We start from the raw sequence: 23,987 nt of genomic DNA on the forward strand, positions 1-23,987 counted from the left end.
GTTCCAAGGACTCTGGCAAAGTTACACAAGGAGAAGACGGAAGGGCAGCCATCCTGGCTTTGAACACGGCCATTAGTCTAGTGAGCTGATGGCTTTTGGAAGACAATCGGCCGGGACAAAAAGGAGTTTTGTCTGTCCAATGTCAAGCGCTAAGCTCCCCGGGCAAGCTGCTCTCGTCAAGTGGGATTTTTCAAGCCAAGTCTTAACTGAGCATACACCGCCACATAAGCATAGCTGGTAAACTGGGACATGGGTATTTAGAAGGGGCTGCTCTACTCCTCTTCCATGGTCCTGGAAAGCCAGGGTGGTGTAACAGATAGAACATTGGCAAGAGTTAGGCAAAAGAGATCTGGTTTCAAATCTCGGTTGCAGTCATGAGGATGACTTTGGGACAGTCCTTGACTCTCAGCTTCACCTGCCATACAGCTCAGTGATAGAGCAGCCGCATTGCATGCAGAAGGCCCCAGGCTCATTCCCAGGTGTCTTCAGGTAGGGCTGCGGAAACTCTGGAGAGCCACTGCCTGCTACTGCAGATATCCCGAAGCTGGATGGACCAGTAATCTGATTCAGTATAAGGCAGCTTCTGATGTCCCTTCTAAAACCAATGAAGCTTTTCCAAATTCTGTATCTCTGCCTGATCTTGGTAAAAGACTGGATGTGGGCTAATAAATTGAAGCTGAATCCAGACAAGGCAGGGGTGCTCCTGGTCAGTCACAGGGCAGGTCAGGGAATAGAGGTTCAATCTATCTTGGATGGGGTTTCACTCCCATTGAATCATAGAATTGTGGACTTGGAAGGGACCCAAAGGTACATCAAGTCAATTCCTTCTCAGTGCAGGAATCACAGCTGAAGAATCCCTGACAGATGGCCATCCAACCAACCTCTGTTTAGAAACATCTGCTTGGGTTTGCAGTTTGGGTATGGTTCTGAATCCAGCCCAGAAACTGGTTGCCCATGTTTCAGCAGCAGCCAGGAGCACTCCTAAGAGTATATAATATTATTATAATTATACTATGATAATAATTAGGGGTGCATTTCAATGATCAATGCAGATCTCTATGTGTCACCTTTTAGCTGGATGTATTATTTTCTGTGCACATATATGAGCAAACGATTTGGAGTGCTCAAAAAAAAAATTCCCAGAGTAGCTTGAGTTGTATCTTTCTTGAAATTCCATCATACAAAACAGAACTTGGACACCATTCTTTTGAAACTTTGGTGTATACAGAAATCTTCCTCCTCAGTATTCTTCCCGCACACCTTCTCCAGAGTGACTCTAGGAACCAATATCCTCACTGGCTGACTCACCTATCTTCACTCTGATTGGCTGCAATCAAAGGGTAGGAAGACTACTTCTCAGTGGCTCTCCTTTCATGCAGATCAGGTGGGTGCAGAATGCAGGAGACAGGGGCCTGCTGCAGAAGTAGTAATGGGCCTGCAACCCAGGATCACTACACCTCTGCCAGGAAGTTAGTTGACTTGAAATAGTAACTGGGGACGATGACGACAGTGGTTAAACAATTCACCCCTCTCCCCAAGGAATTATGAGAATTGTAGCTCTCTGAGGGCAATAGGGGCTTTCTAGCAACCCCCAGTACACGTAAGAAGCTACAGTTCCCAGGATTCTTTGGGGGAGGCCATGGCTGTTTAAAGGGGTATGATACTTCTTTGAATGCATAGTGCAGACACAGGGCCTTGGTTGGCCTTTCCCTATCCAATACTGTCTCTACCCGCAGAAGGCCCTTGGTGAATGCAGCAATCATGAAGAAGTTCCCCCACTGACTTAGAGACGAAAGGCAAAGAATCAGCCTCTTGTCTCCCACTCCCCTCTTCCCCCCTTTCTTCTTTTCCCTTCAAGCATTAATGGATTTGCCCAAGCCAGGCCTAAGGGTGAGCGGGTGTGCATTTTTCCTCCTGAGGTGTGGACGTTCTCCTCCTCGCTTCTCTCTCTCTCTCCTGCTTCTCTCCCGCCCCCCCTTCCTTCCCCATTTTCCCTCTCCTGAACCTTGCCACCCTGGCTCCGGCGTCGAGGCTGTAAAGGAAGATGGAAAGCCAAGTTACCTCAGAATGATCACTATCATTAACATTCACGGGGGGTTCACTCATCATTCCTGACTGCACAGACATGGCAGCCGCTATGAAGCGTCCACAGGTGTAGCGCGATGATACATATTACATTGTGCCACAATGGATTTATGTATTCTGTAACAAAAGAAAAGTGTAATGAAAAAATACAGAAGGTAATCCTTTATTCCTCCACCACGCAATTTATCAGTAATGCCGGCGGATGATAAGTGCCAGGGATTTTCCTTTGCTTGATTTAACCTTGTCACCCAGGTATGTTTTCGTAAAATGATTGGGAGGGAAGAGGGTTAGAAGGAAGCCAGCTGTAGGGGGTTTTCTTCCCTTGGTCTAATTTCTTTTTAAAAAAATAAAAATAAACAAACAACAAGAAAAATAGAGATGGCAGGGATTTTTAATGGGTGAGGCAGTACTCAATTCCCATTACATTTGAGACTGAGACCTCTCTTCTCCCCTCTCTCATAATACTGTAGCTTAGGGTAAAATGATTGGCCGAAAGTTTGGGATTGACACGAGGAAGGGAAATTTTGCACACTGCAGGTAACCTGCGGAACTCACTTTCACAAGGCACAGCAACAGTTACTGTTTTAGAGGGGCACAAAATCGTAAGCAAAATGATCATAGGGATACAGAGGTTGCAGCATTCGAGGTTTTTTTTTTAGTTTAGAGAAAAGGTGATTTAAGTGGTGATATGATAGAAGGTTATAAAATTATGCATGGAATGCAGAAAGTGGCTAGAGAAGAGTTTTTCCCTGTCTCTGTAAACTCTAGAACTTGCGGACAGCCAGTGAAACTGACAGTTTGGGAAAATTCAGGGCAGATAAGAAAAGGTACTTCTTCACCGAGTGCAGAGTTAAACTATGGAACTCACCACCAGCCTAGATGGTGTTAAAAGAGGATTGAAAAAAATTCACGGAGGATAAGGCTACTAGCTACAATGGTACTAGCCTCCATAATCTGAGGCAGTAATGTTTCTGAATCTCAGTTGCTGGAAACCACGGGAGGAGATTGTGCTCTTGTGCTCTGGTCTGGCTTGTGAGCTTGCCTTCAGGGCCTCCAGCTGGCAACTGTGAGAACAGGACACTGAATTAATTGGTCTTTGGCCTGATCATAGTCAGTATTCTCTATTCTGACCAACTCTATACTGACAGTCTCTATACAGACTGATTCTCTGGGGATTTAGTCGGCAGCCTTTCCCAGCCCTTCCTGGAGAAACCAGGAATTGAACATGGAACATTCTGCATGCAAAGCAGGTGCTCTACCGCTAAAGTGTAGCTTCCTGTGCTTGGCATTGTAGCTATGCTGCACTATGACTTCCGCTAGTGGTGGAAGCAGTAGGCTTCTGTAGCAGAAGGCCCATCACCAAGTCACAATAACAGAGGCAAAATGTTTCTAAGGTATAGGGAACTGCAGAGAATGGTTCAAATCTCATGCTTTGTACTACTAGATCAAGTTGGCTACCCTTGACAGAGACAGGAACTCCTGTTGGCTGCGTGATCTCAAGATGGTGACTGGGGCAAAAGAAGGTGAAAGAGAAAAGGTGCCATTTTAAAGAGTTTGGGGTTTTTCCCCAACAACAAGATAATACTGTATTGTGCAACATCTAGGAAGAGATAAAGAATCTCAGTTATAACGGGGAAATGGAAAAGAGCAAGCAAAAGAGGTAAGGATTAATGGCATAATGAGGAAAACGTGAACCAGAAGGGTAGAGAAAATGAGATATCTGAGTATAGAGAACACACCAGGAAGACAGGAAGGAGGCAATGCCAACATTCCATGTACGTCTGAAAAAGCAAGGGCTCTGGTTTCTGCCCAGGACATCTTCAGGAATCACTGCAGGCACTGGATGTCCTGGTGCTGTGTGTGTGTGTCCCCCTCCTTCCGACAACACCTCCCTCCCTTGCTGCTCCCTGGGCCCTTCCAAAGCTTGTCATCCCTCAGCTCTTGGAAGACCGACATCATGGCCCTGCCTGGCCAGGCTCCAGAACAAACATCCCGGCGTTTACAATTTCAGGCTGCACGTTATATTCTGCAGCCGTTGCCAGGGCCTCACTTACTCAAATAGTTCCACTAAATATAGTCAAATGCAGGCCTTTCTCCTCTCCTCTCCTCTCCTCTTCTCTCCTCCACCAACCCCCAACTCCTTGGCCTGTGCTTCCCTCCCCGCTTTTTTTGTCTTTCTTATTTTACTTTGATCAGTAAAATAAACTTTTAAAGATTGGTTCTGGGATGGGCTCCAGGTTCTGAGGTAAAGGATGGCTGGGGTTCAGCCATGATTCAGTAACGGAGTGCTCAGAACAATTAACTTGACAGCTTTCAGGCCATGTTGCTCACAGAGCACAGGCAGACTCGAGCTAAGGCAGGCTTTAGCAGGGGGCTGTGGTGTTTTTACTCTCAGAAATGGGGCTCTTATCATTTTTTGCAGGGAGTGTTCAGGGAAGGTGCCTCTCTGCACAGAAGCCCACAGGTAGGAACTGTCTACCCTCTCATGCTTTCCAGCAACTGCCATTCAGATGCATCCTGCTTCTGGCAATGGTTGCTAGCCATGGATAACTATTCCCTGTGGCTCCTCATAGAGCCGCCCCCCACTCGCTTCCCTGGTAGCTCAAAGAATCATCATTTGGGGCCAGTTCAGGGTCAAAGTTGTAACTCTTTTTTTCTGGACTGTACCACTTTCTGGCTGTTTATGGGGAGTGAAGAGGAATGCATGTACTTATGTGCATGTAGAGGTGGGGAACTAGCATGTCAGGAAGATGGCTGAGCTAAATAAACCCTTCTCACTGGCATGCTAGGTATGTTTGCTTGTTTGTTTAGATGGTCCAATATTCAAATACAAAATTCCCTCACTACCAGAATCTTGGAAGTGGTTCAGTACAGTGAAAAGCTTCACTGCTTGCTTTTCTTGTGTAGAATCTGTTGCTGTGATGTTGCAGATATAGGCTTAGACAGCTTTAAGAGAGAGAAAAGCCCCATACCACTTTAAATGGTCATGACTTCTTCACCTAAAGAAAGCTGGGAACTGTAGTTGGTTACAGGTATTGAGAACTGTTAAGAAACCCCTAAAGGTAAAGGTAAAGGGACCCCTGACCATTGGGTCCAGTCGCGGACGACTGTGGGGTTGCGGTGCTCATCTTGCTTTACTGGCCGAGGGAGCCGGCGTACAGCTTCCGGGTCATGTGGCCAGCTTGACTAAGCCGGTTCTGGCGAACCAGAGCAGCACACGGAAACACCGTTTACCTTCCCACCAGAGCAATACCTATTTATGTACTTGCACTTTGATGTGCTTTCGAACGGCTAGGTTGGCAGGAGCTAGGACCGAGCAACAGGAGCTCACTCCATTGCAGGGATTCGAACCGCCGACCTTCTGATCGGCAAGCCCTAGGCTCTGTGGTTTAGACCACAGCGCCACCCGCGTCCCATTCCCCTACAAAACGCTACCATTTCCAGAGTTCTTTAACAATCAAACTTAGGGGACTCTGGGAATTGTAGTGCTGTGTGGGGAACAGTGACCTGCTGACAATTCTCAGCACCCTTAACTACAGCTCCCAGAATTCTTTGCAGCAGGTTATGGCTGTTTAAAGTGGCATGATCCTGCATTGTATATTGCAGATAGGGCTCTAGACACATCCATGGAAGGCGAGGTCTGTTGATGACTATTAGTCAGAATGGTTGTATGGACCTTCCTAGTTCAGATTAGTGTCCTATAAGAACTCTCTCAGCCTAGGGGCCACATTCCCTTTTGGGCGACCTTCTGGGGACCAAATGTCTGTGAGGGGTGGGGCCAGCAGGTGGAGAAACGAAAGTAGATCTTAACCTTTGTACGGTAGGCTAGTTCTACACACTCCTCTCTGTCCTCCATCCAGACAAGCAAGAGGCTTTATTGGAGTTGAAAGATGCATTCCAGCCAGGCAAAAACATTCATTTGCCTTTCCTGGCTCTTACAAGCAGAATACTGGAGCAGGTGTGCCTTTAGTCTGATCCAGCAGGGCTCTCTCCTCATGTGCGCAGATGTAAAAAATGCAACAAACGTGCTAAAAACAGGTACAGATATTAAAAAGTTTTGTGCAAAAGTTAACATTTGCTGGACCTTTGGTCTGATTCCTCAGGGTTCTTCTTGTGCTCTTTATGACTGTATAAATTTCTCCCAGCTCTTCAGGAACTACATAAGAATGTAAGAAGTGCAGGCTAGATCAAGCCAGTTGTTCTTCTAGCACAGCATCCTGTTCTCACAGTGGCCAACCAGATGCCCCAATGTTGGAAGCCCACAAGCACAATGTTGGAAGCCGCCCAGAGTGGCTGGGGGAACCCGGCCAGATGGGCGGGGTATAAATAATAAATTATTATTATTATTATTATTATTATTATTATTATTATTATTATTATTATTATACTAATACTCCCCTTCTGCAGGTTCTAACACCTGGTATTTGATATATTTGAACATGGTTATCATATATTTGAACATGGTTATCATATCACCCCTTAGCCTGGAGAAGAGAAGGTTAAGGGGTGATATGATAACCATGTTCAAATATATAAAAGGATGTCATATAAAGGAGGGAGAAAGGTTGTTTTCTGCTGCTCCAGAGAAGCGGACACGGAGCAACGGCTTCAAACTACAAGAAAGAAAATTCCACCTAAACATTAGGAAGAACTTCCTGACAGTAAGAGCTGTTCGGCAGTGGAATTTGCTGCCAAGGAGTGTGGTGGAGTCTCCTCCTTTGGAGGTCTTTAAGCAGAGGCTTGACAGTCATCTGTCAGGAATGCTTTGATGGTGTTTCCTGCTTGGCAGGGGGTTGGACTGGATGGCCCTTGTGGTCTCTTCCAACTCTATGATTCTATGATTCTATAGCCTTCTCTAGGAATTTGTGTAATGCTCTTTGAAAGCCATTAGGTTAGTGGCCATTATGGCCATCATGTGGATGGCCATTATGGCCATCATGTGGATGCTTAAAAAACAAGGGGTGGTACTTAAAGAACAACACCCTGGCCACTTCGGCCTATTTTTCATTTTAACTCTCCCATTCTTACCCCTTTTCACCTTGGCTTTCCTTCCACATTTCAACTCATTTTCTTAATGTTTACTTTGGAGTTTGGCTGAGCATTGCAATAAGTACCACAATGTGTTCTGTAGGCAGAGCTCTCAGACTTTCGGTGTCTTAAATGTCAGAGAAAGATTTGGCCTGTTCAGTATGTATCCAAAGTAAAAAAAGCACCAAATTTTATTAAATTGGGGTGGGTGGGTGGCTAGGTGTGCAGTGGAATGAAGCCACCAGACACATGGAGGTTTTTTTGGGGGGGAGTATCCTAAGGGGTCTTCCAAGCGGCCATCATGAATGAGTGCAAAACAGCCAAAAGCCTTTTGCATTTAAATACTTTGTGGCTTTGAATTACAAATTTAATTGATTAAATAAGTTTATATTACAATCTGTTGTCTCTTTACTGGAAATAAGGCCTGCTTTGCTCAGTGGAATTGACTCCCACGTAAATGTGCATAGGATTGAAACTTAATAATATTTAAATATGCATTTTAGCCGAATCCCCCCCTCCTTATTTTTTTATAAAAATATTTATATACCACCAAATCCTAAAAAAATATATCAAAGTGGATCACAGCATTAAAGAAAATAAAAACCATGCAATAAAAGTGTGAAGAAGTTAAAAACAATTCAAAAAGGTGAAAAAGAAGCTTCAATAAACCATTGTGGAAGGATGAACTTCTAATCGTCTACATAGGCACTTCTTGTTCTTCAGCTTGAAGTCCCCAAGTGATTGTTAAGTGTTAGAACAACTTTGGATTCATTAGATCAGAAATAAAGAGAAATAAAATATGGGAGCGGGTTTATATGTTACTCCCTTCTGAGAACCCAGAATGCCTCAGCTGGGTTCAGAGCTGCCCCATGAGGGGAGTCACCAGGGCTACCGGTTGGAGAGTCTCACTGGGCAGTGAAGACCTCTGAGCTGGTGGAGTGGCTTCGCCCATCCAGCCTGTCTTCTCAACAGGAAGGGCTTGCAAAGGCTTACTGTTCAGGCTGGAACTTTGCCTGGACAGCTCTTGCCTTTCCTGGCTCTGGCATGTTCTGACTCCTAATGCTGCCTGCCTATAGCTCAGGCCCAAGAGCATTTCAAAGATCCAGTGAAGGTTGTTTTCCAGTACTGATCTAAGATCACAGGAGAATGCCTATGAATGCAGGGTAATAACAAGTGAGACAATTGATCTATCTCAGGCACGTCCAACAGGAAGATCCTGATCTACCAGTAGATCACTGGATGTCTGTGGTAGATCACTGGCTCCCCCCAAAGGAGCTCAACAACTTTGCTTCCCCTTAAAAAAGCTCACTTTTTTGCCCTGCACCCCAAAAAATGGGGCTTTCCCCCTCCCTAAATAGCTCAACAACTTTGACCTGAACCCCACAAAAGGGGGTAGATCACTGCCAGTTTTTAACTCTGTAAGTAGATTGCAGTCTCTTGGGAGTTGGCCCCCCCTGATCTATCTAATTCAATACTCTCTTCACTGACTGGCAGCAGCTCTCCAGGGTTTCAGTCAATAAGCCTTTCCCAACCCTGCCTCTGGATTTCAGGGAACATACCTTTTTTCATGCAGAGCGAATGGTGTACCACTGAGCTACGGCATTTCCTGTAAAAAAGAAGTAATATTCTAGTCCTGATAAAGGGCTGATTTAAATAAGAACACAGGAAGCTGTCTTAAACCAAGTCAGACCATGGGCCTATCTAGCTCAGTATTGTCTATATTGACTAGCAGTGGCTTTTCAGGGTTTCAGACAGGAATCTTTCCTAGCCCACCCTGGAGATGCCGGGAACTGTACCTGGGACCTTTTGCATGCAGAGCATCTGTTCTACCACTGAATTATATCTGTACACAATAATCTACTCATTGAGGAATCCTCAAGATAAACTCCTAAAATATTCCAGATTTTCCCCAAACCAGTTTGAAAGGCATTAATAAATATTTTTTTAAAAAATAAAAGTAGCATGTCTTTGGACCGTATTCTCTATTATTGTTGGGTCAGAACTGTGCATCTACTTGTCTTCCTGTCCAGTAAGGTGTTAGGCACTGGTAAAATGTTTGAAGCTAATACCAGATAATAAGAAATTTATTATTTCTGTCCTGCTTATCTGCTGATGATCTTAGAAGGTCTAATAGGGTAGTTGTTCATTTTTATTTTTATATTTTTTAATGCAATACTAATAAGCAATTACCCTGTTTCTAAAAAGAAAAAACCACACACTATAAAATAAATAGCAGAAATTAGCAAGAATAAGCCTCTGAAAGTTGCTTCTGGGACAGTCTCGTACATCTTGCCAGAGTGATCTCATTTTTCTCTGCAGAGCTTCTGGGTCCAAAGCTGCACCTGGATCCCCCACCGACAGGTGCTGGGGACAAACTCCAGATGTGTTGGCATAATCTGTTGCAGCAAAAACAACAGCATCATGGGGTACCTTAAAGACAAATACTTTTATTGCCTCCTGAGCTTTTGTGGGATAGGAGTCTTTGTTGGGTGCACAAAGCGGTCTAAAATAGATTTTGTTAAAGGTGTATTCTATACCCAAGTTGTGTAGAGGTGAATAGATTTGATCCATGTCTGGGTAATTAACAAAAGAATTGACTGGGTGCCTAGATTCAAAATGTGGGACTTTGCATACTCTCTAGTGGGAGAAAGCCCCCAGCAGAGTTTAAAACACTATCAGTTAAGCAGCAGTATAGCATGAAATGTATGCCATTAAACCCTTTTGCATAACCCATTTGATCTATTTTAAAGCTCTTGCCCTCCCCAATCCTATAGCATTGAACAGACCACCACTCTTAAGTAAGTTTAAAATTTTACTTACTGAATCCAAAGGACTGATTTATGCACTGTTCCATTCAACGGCAAGGAGATCACAGGTTGATTACTCGTGTATGCAAAATACACAATATAGTTTTAGACCTTTGGCCTGAACTTGGAGCAAGTTCAGACACACCCATCCTGGTCAGTTACATGCTTGGAAGGGGAAGTGAGAAAAGGAAATAGAAGAAGCTTTACTTCCTCACTCATGGAGGTGAGAGGGCATGACCTAGATGAGTCTAGGAACAGAACTCTTTGCTCCTAACCCCTTCATGCACTAACTAGCACTCATGCATAGTTACATTTGACTGCAATTCCCCACAGTTTGGGCTCCATCATGGGACTGTGATATCGAACCCCCTAAGGAGGCCTCACCTGTTGCAACTCCATCATGCCATCATCCCAGGCACCAGGGGCCCCGGGAAATCCAGCTTTTCCCAGGAACCACATTTCTTAGAGTCTGTCGTAAAAGGCATAGCCATAGCAGAGAGGGAAATCTCCCAGCAGGATCTCCTTCTGTCACTTCCAGAGAGGTAAATGAGAAGGTGGGTGGATGGAGTTATTCTGCAGATTAGACTATAGTCAAAGCCAAAGGACTCATGCTTACCTCAGTTTGATGATGAAAATTAACATACCAACGAAGCGCATACTAAGTCGATTTGCAACTTACGTGCATTTAGCTTGTACAAATTCAGCTTAACTTGTTGGGTCAGGAGGGGGGCAGTCCCACCCAACATTACACTCACCTGGTGAGATTGTTCAGAGGTGATGGGAGAATGTTTTGACTATATGCGATTTTGGCTTTATGCTCTATCCCCAGAACATAACTCCTACATAAGTTGAGATTTGGCTGCAAATCCAAACATGGGCATTGCAGGCTTCAGCAACACCCCCTAATTATCTGTGTCCTGCTCCCATATGGGGGCGCACAGATAATTTCAGGATTTTGTCTCAGTAAATATTTCTCACTGCAACCACAGGGCATCATATTTGTGGCAACTCAGTAATGAAGCAATATTTCTCAGTCCATGCTGAAGTGAAATGCAATTGGATCATGTTTTCTAATTGCATTGCAACTCAAGAAGTGCTGCGTTCTTCATTTGAGCTCTGTGTGCACCCATTGACCCTTCTATTTAGAGCCCAGCTTGGGGCTACTTTTAAAGACCTCCTAGAATTTGGATCTGGTGTGAAATCAGACTCCTCATCAGCTTCAGGGAACTCTGTGAAACCTCCGCTCTAAGAGCTGCATTGTTTGCTGGTCCAATTGAAGGTGTTGATCTACATGGTTTTGTCTTGCCTTCAGTATATTGTTCTTCCTCTCCTCCTCTGGCCTTAAAATGCTGGATAACAGTCCTAAGACTTTTCCTGATGCAAGCTGCCCTCTGGTGACTATTTTGCACTAACGTGACACAGATACAGATCCTTTATTATGTGATCATGGACCCAAACAAAATAAAACCAACAACCATACAAGTGAGTTATCTTAACATACAGAATACATTAAAGTGGGCTGTAATGCATAAATGATATAAAATAAGATATACTACATAGTACCATAAAATAAGGAAATTGAGAATGAGTTAAAAATAAATAACGTAACATAACCAGATTAAAGATTGTAATACATGAGAACAGCATTGGGACAGGATGTTTTAATTGGAGGAGATTTCCTTTTTCAGTTTTTTTGCAGCCAGAAAGAGAAATCTAGCCAGGGTCTCTGTTAATAGTTTGTTCAAATCTTCCAAAAGATAGGCCAGATAATAACATGTGGGTGAGGGTGTGTGTGGGTGTGTGGGTGGGTGCATAAGTGCATGTGTGTCACACTCTCCCTTTCTATGTCTTGCAGAAATGCTGCACATGGATTCTCGCTTATCCAGGTAGACAGCATGAAGGTCACCATGAAGGACATCTTGCAAAAGGCTTTGAAGCGGAGAAAAGGATCCCAGCGAGGCTCAGGTGAGGCTCTCATTATGCTCATTTTGGAAGTAGGATGGTTTGTTGCTGGCATCTTTAATACCTTTTCCTTAGAAGCCTGCTTCCTGCTTTCCTTTGTGGAAAAGTTCTAACTTGCTTTTCCCAACAAGTACGACAAAGGTAACAAAGGCATTTTAGACTCTATTCCCAGCTGTTTTTGTTGTACACAGATCAGAAGACCCTCCGCCATATTTCACACTGGGAAACGCCAACTGCGATGAGATGGCCCAATATATCCATAGCAAAGCCCCGGTTCCTGGTCTTGTGATTATTATCACCCACTTTGTAGTAAACGGCCTTGTCGGAGTAAAGACCGCAGGCCAGCATTCTCTGACTGCAACAAGCTGGGAATGTGAACGAGCCTTCACTTCTCACGGTTTATGTACACTTTTTTAAATTAGTGTCAGAGAAAGATATGAATTGAAACTGTAAATCTATAGATATGTCTCTTCCCAATGCAGTAGTACTTAATAACAGCGAAATAGGTGCATTCCAGTGCTGTCAAATATGCCATTGTCTTTCCAAATGGCGTGTACACCAAATCTCATGAAAATCGTTTGCAAGCGTGTTGCATTAATATCACTGGACCTGAAGGCTGGCCGAAGTGCTGCTTTCCTCCTCTTTGCATCTTTAAAGTGGGAGCATTCAGCAGCTCAGTGCTCACCTGACACTAAACTATGGTTTGATACTATGTGGATGAGCTTCAGCGAGGCCAAATGAAGTGCCCAACTCGCCCTCCTTGCCCTCCCCTCCAAGTTTATTCCTGGTTTCAAAAAAACTTGGCTTATGACAAGTCCTGTGTTAAATAAGGAAGAGCCTGCTGGATCATGCCAGTGGCTGCAGCCTGTTTTCATAGAGGAGTCACTCCACCCCTTGTGTCATGGACTGGCTGGATGCAGAGGACTGGTGGGAGGAGGCATCAGGTGGGGAACCCCCAAGGGAACCCCCAGGGGAAGAAGGCTCAGAGACAGGGGAGTGGTGGTGGGATGATTATGTGTGTTCAGAGGGAGAAGAGGGAGCGGCTTCAGAGGAGGAGGTGGTGGAAGAGGCAACAGGGTTCAATGAGCAGGAAGAAGCTGGGGCAGATAGTCCAGAATCAGAGTCAGAAGCAGAGGCTGGTGAGGGGTGGGGGCAAAAAGCTAGAGTGAAGGCAGGCTGCTGAAGAATCCAGGGAGGTCCCCCCCCCAGCTGCAACCAACTCTCTTCCCCCCTGGTCTCCTAGAACAGTGTTTCCCAACTTTTGGTCTCTAGCTGTTTTTGGACTACAGTTCCCATCATCCCTTACCACTGGTCTTGCTCGCTAAGTATGATGGGAGTTGTAGTCCAAAAACAGCTGGAGACCCAAGGTTGGGAAACAGTGTCCTAGAACATGCAGAGAAATGAAAAGAGCAGAGATTGGTTGTGTGCAGATGCAATTTGCTTGGGAAAGACCCTGGAGGGGAGCTTTAGACAGTGGTGGGAATCTTCAGTCCTTGCAACTGCCTCATTGAAGCAAGGCCTACTTAGAAGAGTTGCTGTAATCACTAAGCCTGAGCTGTTTCCTTCCCTGACACTGTGTGAATTATTGCTGACTTGCTGCTGACTCCTGCCTTGACTCCTTGATCATTTTGGTTGCCCTTTTCTGAACCATTTCCAAAGCTGCCTTCTTTTAACTAACATTTGTTGTAATGGAGGATTCCGAGTTTGCACATAACGCCGAGCCAAGATTCTTGAAAGTGAATGTAAGCTTGGCAGACTTCCTTTTCCAGAGCCCACAGGAGAGGGAGAGTGTGAGACCCCAATGCTTCACTGAGGCTAGTCTAAGTAGCAATAAACCATAATTTAGCATTGCATCCAAAGCATCCCAGAAAGTCTCTGTGGTGTCAGATGAGTCTAACGTGAATTTGACTCTCAAAACTAGTAGAGCCACATGATGATGGCATGCGAGGGAATTATGTTCAGCCATTTGAGCGTTTAGGAAGACTGAAGTGTTTGTGCATGTTTCATGTTTCTTAAAGATGCACGTGGGGGGGGGGGAAGTGCTGCTGGAGCCTACAACTCATTCCGAATAAAGGGGTTTACAGTCACATGACTTCAGGTGTTCTCATAAGCAGTGCTAGGAACCATATTTTATTTCTGACTTTCGTAAATTGAACAAACGTGCCATGTGAGTCAAAGCACCTGGGTTTTTACATATCACTATCTTCCATTTTTCACACTGATTTCCCACCCCTCAGATGCAATTCACTGGGAAACTGAAGGCTGTGGTCCTTTGGGCACCTACTTGGGTAAGGGGCCATAGCTCAGTGGCAGAGCATCAGCCTTGCATGCAACTAGTTCCAAGTTCTACCCCCAGTATCTCCAAACCAGGCTGAGAATGTCACCTGCCCCAAAGCCTGGACAGCCACTGCCAGTCAGTTTAGACAATAGTAAGTTAAATGGACCAATGGTATGACTCCAGATAAAGCAGCTCCCTGTGTTCCTCTGTAAAGCTATAATCCTTTGTAGCTGCTGAACTTGGGCTGACTTATTGTTGTAGTTATTGTTGTTATTATTGTTGTTATTGTTACTACTCCAAGTGCTTCAATATTCTTATTCTTATTTTTATTCTTACTACTGTTACTGTTTACAGAGCACCTTACATTTTCTGAGCACTGTACATATATTAAAATAATAGTACAGTCCCTGCCTGTAGACTCACAGTCTTAATTCAAAAGCAAAAAGGAATGGAGGATGAAAAATGTTGGGGCAGCTGCTCCTTTTCTGTCTAGTGGATGGGCCAGATAATTTTCCACCTTGCCATGTTGGAAAGGTAAGGGAGGCAAGGGAGTACAGACTCCTGTATAAATAAGCATAGGATTGGGCTATGAAAGCTGCTGGTGGTTTGTGGTTTTGCTTTAAAGCTTCCTTGTGATGCAAAGCTACATTCATGTCCAGAAAGTCCTAGATTCAATCCCCAGCATCTCCAGGTAGAGCTGCGGGAGACACCCTGTCTGAAATCCTGGAAAGTCAGTGTAGGTAAAAAGGTAAAGGACCCCTGGATGGTAAAGTGCAGTTAAAGGTGATTATGGGGTGCAGCGCTCATCTTGCTTTCAGGCCGAGGGAGCCAGCGTTTGTCCACAGACAGCTTTCTGGGTCATGTGACCAGCAGGACTAAACTGCTTCTGGTGCAACGGGACACCGTGATGGAAGCCAGAGTGCACGGAAACACCGTTTACTTTCCCGCTGCAGCAGTACCTATTTATCTACTTGCTCTGGTGTGTTTTCGAACTGCTAGGTTGGCAGGAGATGGGACAGAACAATGGGAGCTCACCCCGTCACAGGGATTCAAACCGCCAACCTTCCAATCGGCAAGCCTAGGAGTCTCAGTGGTTTAGACCACAGCGCCACCCGTGTCCCTATAGTCAGTGTGTAGACAATACTGAGCTAGATGGAACAGTGGTCTAACACTATCTAAGGCAGTTTCCTATACTCCCCAACTTTAGAGTTTTAAAAGTATTCTTCTTTGCAAAAAACTTCCTTAGATGTCCTTAGTGTTTAAAAGTACACAGAAGCTTAGAGTCTCCCAATTTTAAATTGTGGAGCAACCAGGTTGGTGCCTGCAGGCCTGTGCTTTTCCGTCCAGTGTTAGCAGGCATGCCCTTACAGCCCTAACACTGAGAGAATCTTTCTCAACATCAAGAAATAATTATGGTGAGAAATGGCACAGGGTCTTGTCACGCCACAAAGAACTTTAATATAAACCTATCTATAGACTTGGTAGGAGATAAGCATCTTGTCTTGGTTAAATGAATGAAACACTCCTTATTCTTCCCTTGCCCCCCTTCGCCCCCCCTTTTAGTTTTAACTGCATTGGAAAGAGAACATAATTCCCCGCCCAGCATTCTGTTTAGAAAAAGTAGTTGAGCACCATTTCTCTTTCTCTCTCTCCCCCCCCCCCTTCTTCAAACGAGTCTATAATCTGTCACGGATTTAATTAGCTATCTTCAGATGAAAGCTGAAGTTTTAATAAAAGTTAGAAGAGATAACACAGCGAAGGACACGGATGAGCTGTCTCAAGGCCATATTCCAGGGGAACGATAAGAGCTGTAAAAAATGGCAGTGTAGAGCAATTGAATGAAGCAATGAAAATCTGATTCTCGTAAAAAAAAGAGAGAGAGAGAGAACGAGAACGGCGGTGCTGGTAGGGTACAGTTGTAGATGAGAACCTGCTAGCGTCTGCAAGCAATTTGGCCCCACGCCAGACGTCATCGTTCACCCTCGGCTGTTGGCGCCGCGGTCCAGATGTGCCAGCCGCACGTCCCGGCTTTTGCCAGCTGACTGCGCCGTTTGATAACCGGCTCTCCGGATGCCCATCGCTGGCCGCAGAGATAGAATTAGATGATGATGATCTTCCCACAAGTTGAGAGAGGAAACAATGCATATAAATCTTGATTTCATCTCAGCGTGAGAAGTCTTTATCCATCATCACTCATAATGAACAAGTCGTTAGCCGCGATGAATGGTGTTCTGCTTTCCCCCCTCCCCCAACAAGCCCCCCCCCCCAGAGCACCTTCTTTCACATTACCCACCTCTTTTGTTCACTTTTTTTTTGTTTCATCTTGTTTTCCGGGTGACTTTTATCTGTTTCCTGGGGGTCAAACTTTTCTCTTCTCACGTGGGTAGTGGGAACAGTTACAGCATCTGCTTAGCCGAATAATTAAGTTGCCCTCTTGCCTAATGGATTAGGAGCAGTGCCGTTTTCCTTCTCGTTAGGCACTTCTGGAGCCAGTCAACTTAACGAGAATGCCCCCCCCCTCATGCCATTCTGGAGTTTGAAGGTCCCAGCTCCCTGCCCCAGTTGGCAAAGAAAGGCATAATATTTTGACAGTGGTCACAGTGGGTCCATGGTGTGATCCTGGTTTTGCAGCTTGCCTTCTATATATAGATATAGAAATATATGAGCACAGACTATCAAGTGAGACTCTAGTCTCTACTTTCCGTCATGTTTTGAGGGGATATCTACCTTGTGTGATAATTAAATTGGCAATATCCGTAATTTTCTGTGCCTGTAACCTTCACCATTACAATATACATACATATGTATCCGGTGCTTTAAAAGCCTTTGCGGGGCTGCTCTGGCGTTTGGGAAGGTTGGTGTTAGTGCTAGCCTGTTGCCTCTTTCGATAGTCCCAGCTTTCCCACAGTTCTAGCTGAACTGCAGTGATAGGCTGCAAAATTGGTTTTCCACATCTTGCACTGGACAGAAGGGGTGGGGGAAGGTGCATTTTGTATTGAAATGCAATGAGATTGCTTTCAGACAGCATCTGCCGCACTCAAAATATTATGTCTGTCTTTATACCGGGCCGCTTCAGAAGATCGTTCACACAAATGGGCATCAGGGCTGACAGAACCCCCTCCCCTCCCCCCCCACGCCCGCCCAAGCCTCTTCCTGCCTCCTCTCAGGGGCCAGCATCAGCATGAAATAGCTAGTTGACGCTATTTTATTTTATTTTACAAATTTATTTATTTATTTCGTAAGATTTATATACTGCTTGATTGTATATTTTAAAAAACAACAACAACACAAGGCGGTTTACAGAAAGAATAAAACAATGACATTATTAGTAAAAACAGTCAAAAACAACTATTTAAAACTAAAAACAGATTAAAACACACATCAACATTCTACATCTCTGGGTGGGCTCATCAAAAACAAAAATCTTTTGAGCAGGTGCCAAGAAGAGTACAACAAATGCTCCTACCTGATGTCAGTAGTCAGGGAGTTCCAAATTGTGGGGGCTGCCACGCTGAAATGTCAGTTTCTTATAAACGCAGAACAAATATTATGGATAACCTGTAACAGTGCTGGTTCTGCAAATCAAAGCAGTCTAGTGGGCGCACATGAAGTAAAGCAATCTCAGAAGTAAATTCTCAGGAAAACTTTGTTTCATCTGAACTTGGGTGATCTGACTTCACGTCAATTAAAAAAACAGGAGAGTTAAACCAAGGTCTGCTTAATCTGAGTCAGGATATTTCCGTAGAAGCCACTCAGCCCCAACATTTGTTGCTTTGAGGTTTATGAAGCCTTGAATCTGAACCAGAACATTGCCTCACAAATCCTCCAAAGGTCACTTACTACTTAATTGTTGTTGTTGTTGTTGTTGTTGTAATTAAATTTGCATACTATCCCTCATCCAAAGATCACAGGGTGGTTCACAACATTAAAAAAAAAATAGAACACAAAATACATAATAAAACAAGAACAAACCAATAACCCCCAACCGACAAACATATTTAAAAAGCCATAGAATGTTCAATCAGCCAAAGGCCTGGTTATAGAGAAATATTTTTTCACCTTGCATCGAAATATATATAATGAAGGCACCAGGCAAGCCTCTCTAGGCCAGGGACAGCATGTCACAACCTGGGAGCCACCACACAAAAGGCTGTTCTCGTGTTGCCACCCTCCAGGCTTCTCATGGAGGGGGCACATGAAGAAGGGCCTAAGATTAAGATTGCAGGGTCCAGGTCAGTTCATATGTACAGTAATTACAAAAATATTTATATATCAAAAATTGAAGGTGGCTTCCCATTTGTGGAATGCTCTTACTAGCGAGGTTTGCCTGGTGCCATCATTACATATCTTTAGGCGCTGGGCAAAAACATTTTTCTATAACCAGTTCTTTGGCTGCTTAAAGAATATATGGCCTTTTAAATGTCTTTGTGGTGGGGCTTACTCATTTTTTGCATGTTTGGCTTGATGTATTTTGCGTTCTCTTTTTGTATTTTTATGCTGTAAACTGCCCTGCAGTTTTCAGATGGGCAGTATATAAATTCAATAAAATAAATTATGCACACACAAATTAAAATGAGAGGCCATCAACTGTTATGGAAAGATGTATTCTTAATTGCCTGTGTAAACTTGGCATTGCAGAAAAGTTTTCCACAGGTTGAAACAAGTTGCCTGCTAAATCTGGGCTGATGACACTAAAGACTCTTGTTTTGTGTTGATGTCAAATAAGCCCCACCAACTCAGTGACAACAACAGTCCTTCAGCAATTGAGCTGGGACATAAGGGTTTGGGCAGTCCCTGGGGTTCAGGGCTTTGTAAATTAACAGAAGGCCCTTGAACCTGGCTCAGGAGTCGATGGGCAGCCAGTGCAGCTGTTTTCACGATGGTGTCCCATGTTCTCAGCCAGGTGTCCCCTCCAGCAGTCTGGCTGCCGCCTTCTGCACCAGCTGGAGCTTCCAAACCAGGCCCAAGGGCAGCCCCACATAAAGCCCATTGCAGTAATCCAGCCTCAAGGTTACCAACTCATGGACTGCAATGGTCAGGTTATTCCTGTCCGGGAATGGACGTAGCAGGCAAACCATCCAAACTTGATCAAAGGCACACCTAGCCACAGAGTATACTTTTGCCTCTAGTGTGTTCCTAGCCAGCCTTCCTAGACACATACGTAGTGTAGAATCTGAGCAGTATAGCCCCAGGCGTTCATAAACAGTTTGCATCATCTGAATCTCTTGTCTGTCCTGATTAACTGCCCACACCAGCATAGCACTCTGTGCCCACACCTTTTAATAGAAGGTTATATAAACTGTACCTTTACCATACCATTAGAGCTCTCAGTTGATACATACAGTGGTACCTCGGTTTATGAACACAATTGGTTCCGGAAGTCTGTTCATAAACTGAAGCGTTCATAAACTGAAGCGAACTTTCCCATTGAAAGTAATGGAAAGTGGATTAATCCGTTCCAGACGGGTCCGCGGAGTACTTAAACTGAAGCGTTCATAAACTGAAGCACGGGTGTAATTGGTTCCGGAAGTCTGTTCATAAACTGAAGCGTTCATAAACTGAAGCGAACTTTCCCATTGAAAGTAATGGAAAATGAATTAATCCGTTCCAGATGGGTCCGCAGTGTTCATAAACCGAAAATTCATAAACCGAGGTGTTCATAAACCGAGGTTCCACTGTATATACTTATATGCATTATTTGTTGAAGTTGTTTGGAGACCCAAAGAAATGCAGTTTGGGAACTGAGTGGTTTAACACTCAGTCCCTCTTCCCAAGAGACTGGGAATAGGGGGTCTCCTAACAGCTCTCAGCACCCTTTACAAACCGCATTTCCTGGATTCTGTGGGGGAAACCATGACTATTTAAAGTGATATGATACTCCTTTATAGTGCAGACAGGGCCCTTCTATTGATCGCAGCAACCTAGTATTCAGAGGCATTCTGATTCATATAGTTATCATGGCTAGCAACCTGTTCATGTGATCTCCCTCCTCTGAAATTGCTGAAACCTTTTATTTAAAGCTGTCCAAGCTAAGTGAACATCTCTGCATCTTTTTGCAGACCATTTCATCAATTAATCACATGCTGTGTGAAGAAGTCCTTTCTTTTGTTTGTCCTGAATTCTCTGCCAGTCAGTTTCATTGGATGACCTTGAGTTCTAGTATTATGTAAGAAGGAGGGCAGGGAGGAACATCTTTCTTCATGCAATGTATAACTATATGCACTTCTATCGTGTTCTTCCTTATGACACTTCAGGTTGCCTCCAACCAAGTTATATTCATAATAGACCCATTGAAAGTAATGTATCTAAGTTAGTCATGCCCACCCATTTCAGTGGGTCTGCTCTTAAGTAGAACTAACATTGGATATAATGATTTTTCCCCCTGTGCATATGAGCAGGCTATAAATATTTTAAATCCACAGCCAAATAAATAAATGAAAGCCCCAAACGTTTAAAACTTTTCTATAGGGAATGTTCTGCAGCTCCTCCCCTGATAATTTTGGCCCTCTTTTTTCCGTCTCTAAAATAACCTCTCTCTTTTTCACGACTGAAACTTTATACCTAATTTCAAGTCTGGCCACATAGTTTTATTTTGTGCAAATCTTTAGGAAAGATTTGCACAAAAATGATGATAAATTTTTATTTGAATCTTTTTTTAAATTGAAAATTCTTGCAGAAAGGTGAACTGAATTTAAAAGTGGTAAAAAGAGATGCTTAGAGAACCAGAGTTGACAGATTTGTCAATCCCTCAGTCTTATCTGGATTGAACTGCAGATGGTTGGCTGGAAGGGGTGGAGCTTGATGCAAATATTTTGGGGGGGGCAGAGTCAGTTACCTTTTGCACACCACAAACCATAAATTGGGATGAGCTGTGTGTATAACTGTAAAATTACAACTGAGTAACTATGAACCAGCATGTTGAGATTCTTGCATTACAGGGGGTTGAATTAGATGCTCCTTGGGGTCCCTTTCAACTCTACAGTTCTATGATTCCATAGCTATCAAAATAACTTGACATAGTATGCTGGGGTAGAGCTTTTGAGTTGTTATTAAAGGTAAAGGGACCCCTGACCATTAGGTCCAGTCGCGGACAACTCTGCGGTTGCGGCTCTCATCTCACTTTACTGGCTGAGGGAGTCGGCATACAGCTTCTGGGTCATGTGGCCTGCATGACAAAGCCGCTTCTGGCGAACCAGAGCAGCGCACAAAAACACTGTTTACCTTCCCACTGGAGCGGTACCTATTTATCTACTTGCACTTTGACGTGCTTTCAAACTGCTAGGTTGGCAGGAGCAGGGACTGAGCAATGAGAGCTCACCCCGTCACGGGTATTCGAACCACCGACCTCCTGATCGGCAAGCCCTAAGCTCAGTGGTTTAGTTAAACAATTAACTATTTGCTGATCTGCTGCAAATCATCAAGCCATTTACCATGAGATCCTGATTGGACAGGCCAACTACCCCCCTACCCAATTTCTAGTGTCTTGATGGATAGCTCTGAAGAACTTTTACATGACCAGGACACCTGGATTTTGCCAGCTTTGCGTGTTTCAAGTTTGATATATATGTGGACGGCAGTTGTGACTTGTAAGCGTTAACATATTTATTCCTCTCTCTTTCAAAGTCACCTTTGGGAATCACTGACCTTCCCAGCCTCTCTCCCTCCCTCCCTCCCTCCCTCCCTCCTTCCCTCTCCTTTTTTGACTTTCTGTATAAAAATGCCGTTACGGACCTTGTCACTACCAACCTTTACCAACCTCCTCAAGCATGAGGTTAGCAGTGACAGATAGAGTCTGTGGTGACAAATGGAACCTTGGGATTTTACTCCATACAAGTTTCCTTTGTAGAAATGCACAAGTGGTACCTGCAACAAAGGCTTGTATCCAGTGCTAGTCCAACTCAGAGTAGACCCACTGAAAAATAATGGAGGCAACTAAGTTAAATCTGTTAATTTTAGTGGGTCAACACTGAGTAGAACTTAGCTGGATGTGACCCAATAGGTTTTGCTGTATCCTCCCTTTTGAAAGGAGCAATGTTCTTGTCCAGGGTTTCAGCTCTCACCCCAAACACACTATGATACCGACTTAATTCTAAGCAAGAAAGAGATATTTATTCAGGCTAATAGTGGCACAGGCTTAGCACAGTCCTGAGGTCAGGATTCCAAGGTACCTGAGCAAAGCAAGAGGCCCCAAAGATGTCCCAACAGTTGTTATGGCGTACTAACCAAGCTTTAAGAGATCGTGTGGGATGGGTTCACTCACAGGCAGGGGTGGAGGAAGGGGAGCGCGGTGGGGGTGGACCGACCTGGGTGTCTTCACTGAGGGAGTGATATTTGGCGCGCCTCCCACCCGCAACTCCTAAGTCTACCCCAAGCCATCGGGGAAAGGAGGGAGCTGTGCCGCTTTGCCGGCAGCATTCCCCCCTTCCCCCTTCATTTTGACAGCTTGGGGGAGGCTTGGGAGTTGTGGGCGGATAGCGGGCCAGATGTACTCCATTGGCAGCTCACTCCACCCCCGGCTGCAGGGCACGCATGCTGCTCCAGGCACCCAATCGATCATGCCGCATCTGGGAGGGCACCCTCCCCGCCCCCCTCGGGAACGCGCCCACCCTGGGCAGCGTGGGCATATGCTTTGCTGCTGCTCACAGGACTTTCTCACACTCCGAATCTGCTGCACACACACCAGGCAAGCAGGGTCTAAGCTGAGAAGGGAAGCTTGGGCAAGTATGCTGGTAGGTGAGGCAAGTGGAGGGAAAAGGTTAGACACTAAGTAGAAAGCAGATATGCAAGAAGGTGATGGACAAACAGGCAAGTCAGAAAGCGCGTTTGCATAGGCAAAAAGAATATTTAGCCTGCAAATGCCAGGAGGCACCAACAGGCTTCCGAGATAATGCAGCAAGATGGGAACATGGGAAGATAGCATTCAGGAAGCCTGCCAGCTGCAAATGCTCCAAACTTTATCCCAACTAAGTTCTACTCAGAATTGGCCCCATGGAAATTAATGGACCTTAGTTTGTTCATTAATTTCAATGGATATATTCTGAGTAGGACTAAGATTGGTTACATCCCCAAGGCATGGCCTAGGAGCCTTTGACTCAGTCCCCGCCCCCTGTCTCTGAAAAGGTCTGCATGTTAGGTCTCATGTTGGGTAGAATTCAATAGCAGGAGAGAAAGAGAAAGGAAGAATGCTGCAAACAAAATTATTACAAGATGCATTTGCTGGAAATGACTGCCCCTGAGTAAGTCTTTGCTTTGCAATTTATGATTTACGGAGGGGTGGGGTTGGAGAGCCAAGGGAGTCAATAAATGGGTGTGCAAATGGATAATGACCTTTTTTCCATAGGAAATGCTGTGCGTGTGATGGAAAATCATTTTAATTCTATTGGAATGGATCTTTCTCAAATCCACCATTTATCAACGCACCACCACTGCCCAAATGTGTTTGAATGGGCTGAGAATTGAGACTAAGTGGAGGCCCTCTCAGGCTTCCTTTATAAAGATGTGCCCTGAGTTCAGAGGGAAGAGGGCATACGAGGCTTGCCGCTGGCAAGGACCCACAAAAAGTAATAATGCTCAAGCTCTGCTCACGTTCATAGGACCAGAGAAAGGAGCAGAAATTGGGAACCTGTCCAATTATTTGGAGGCATCTACAGTAATTCCCATCAGCTCCAGCCAGCATGACCAGTGGTATAGCAACGTCTGAAGGGCCATCTCTTTCCTGCCCTAGAGCAGGGTTCTTCAACCTTGGACCCCAGGTGATGTTGAGCTATATTTCCCATTGTCCATGGCGATCAGCTAACCTGGCTGGGGATGATGGAAGTTGTAGTCCA

The 23,987-nt window shown here is 44.6% G+C and overlaps 1 protein-coding gene across 2 annotated transcripts in view; it reads left to right on the forward strand.

Moving 5' to 3' along the window:
* The window catches only part of MAPKAP1 (MAPK associated protein 1), a 195,870-nt gene that overhangs the window by 90,432 nt on the left and 81,451 nt on the right, over positions 1 to 23,987 (forward strand). For both annotated transcript variants that reach the window (XM_060270140.1, XM_060270141.1), the window contains exon 9: positions 11,776 to 11,885. In XM_060270140.1, coding sequence (XP_060126123.1) covers positions 11,776 to 11,885 — 110 coding nt within the window. The remainder of the gene's footprint in view (positions 1 to 11,775; positions 11,886 to 23,987) is intronic.

Source organism: Zootoca vivipara, chromosome Z (genome assembly GCF_963506605.1).
Source record: "Zootoca vivipara chromosome Z, rZooViv1.1, whole genome shotgun sequence".
Classification (NCBI taxonomy): domain Eukaryota; kingdom Metazoa; phylum Chordata; class Lepidosauria; order Squamata; family Lacertidae; genus Zootoca; species Zootoca vivipara.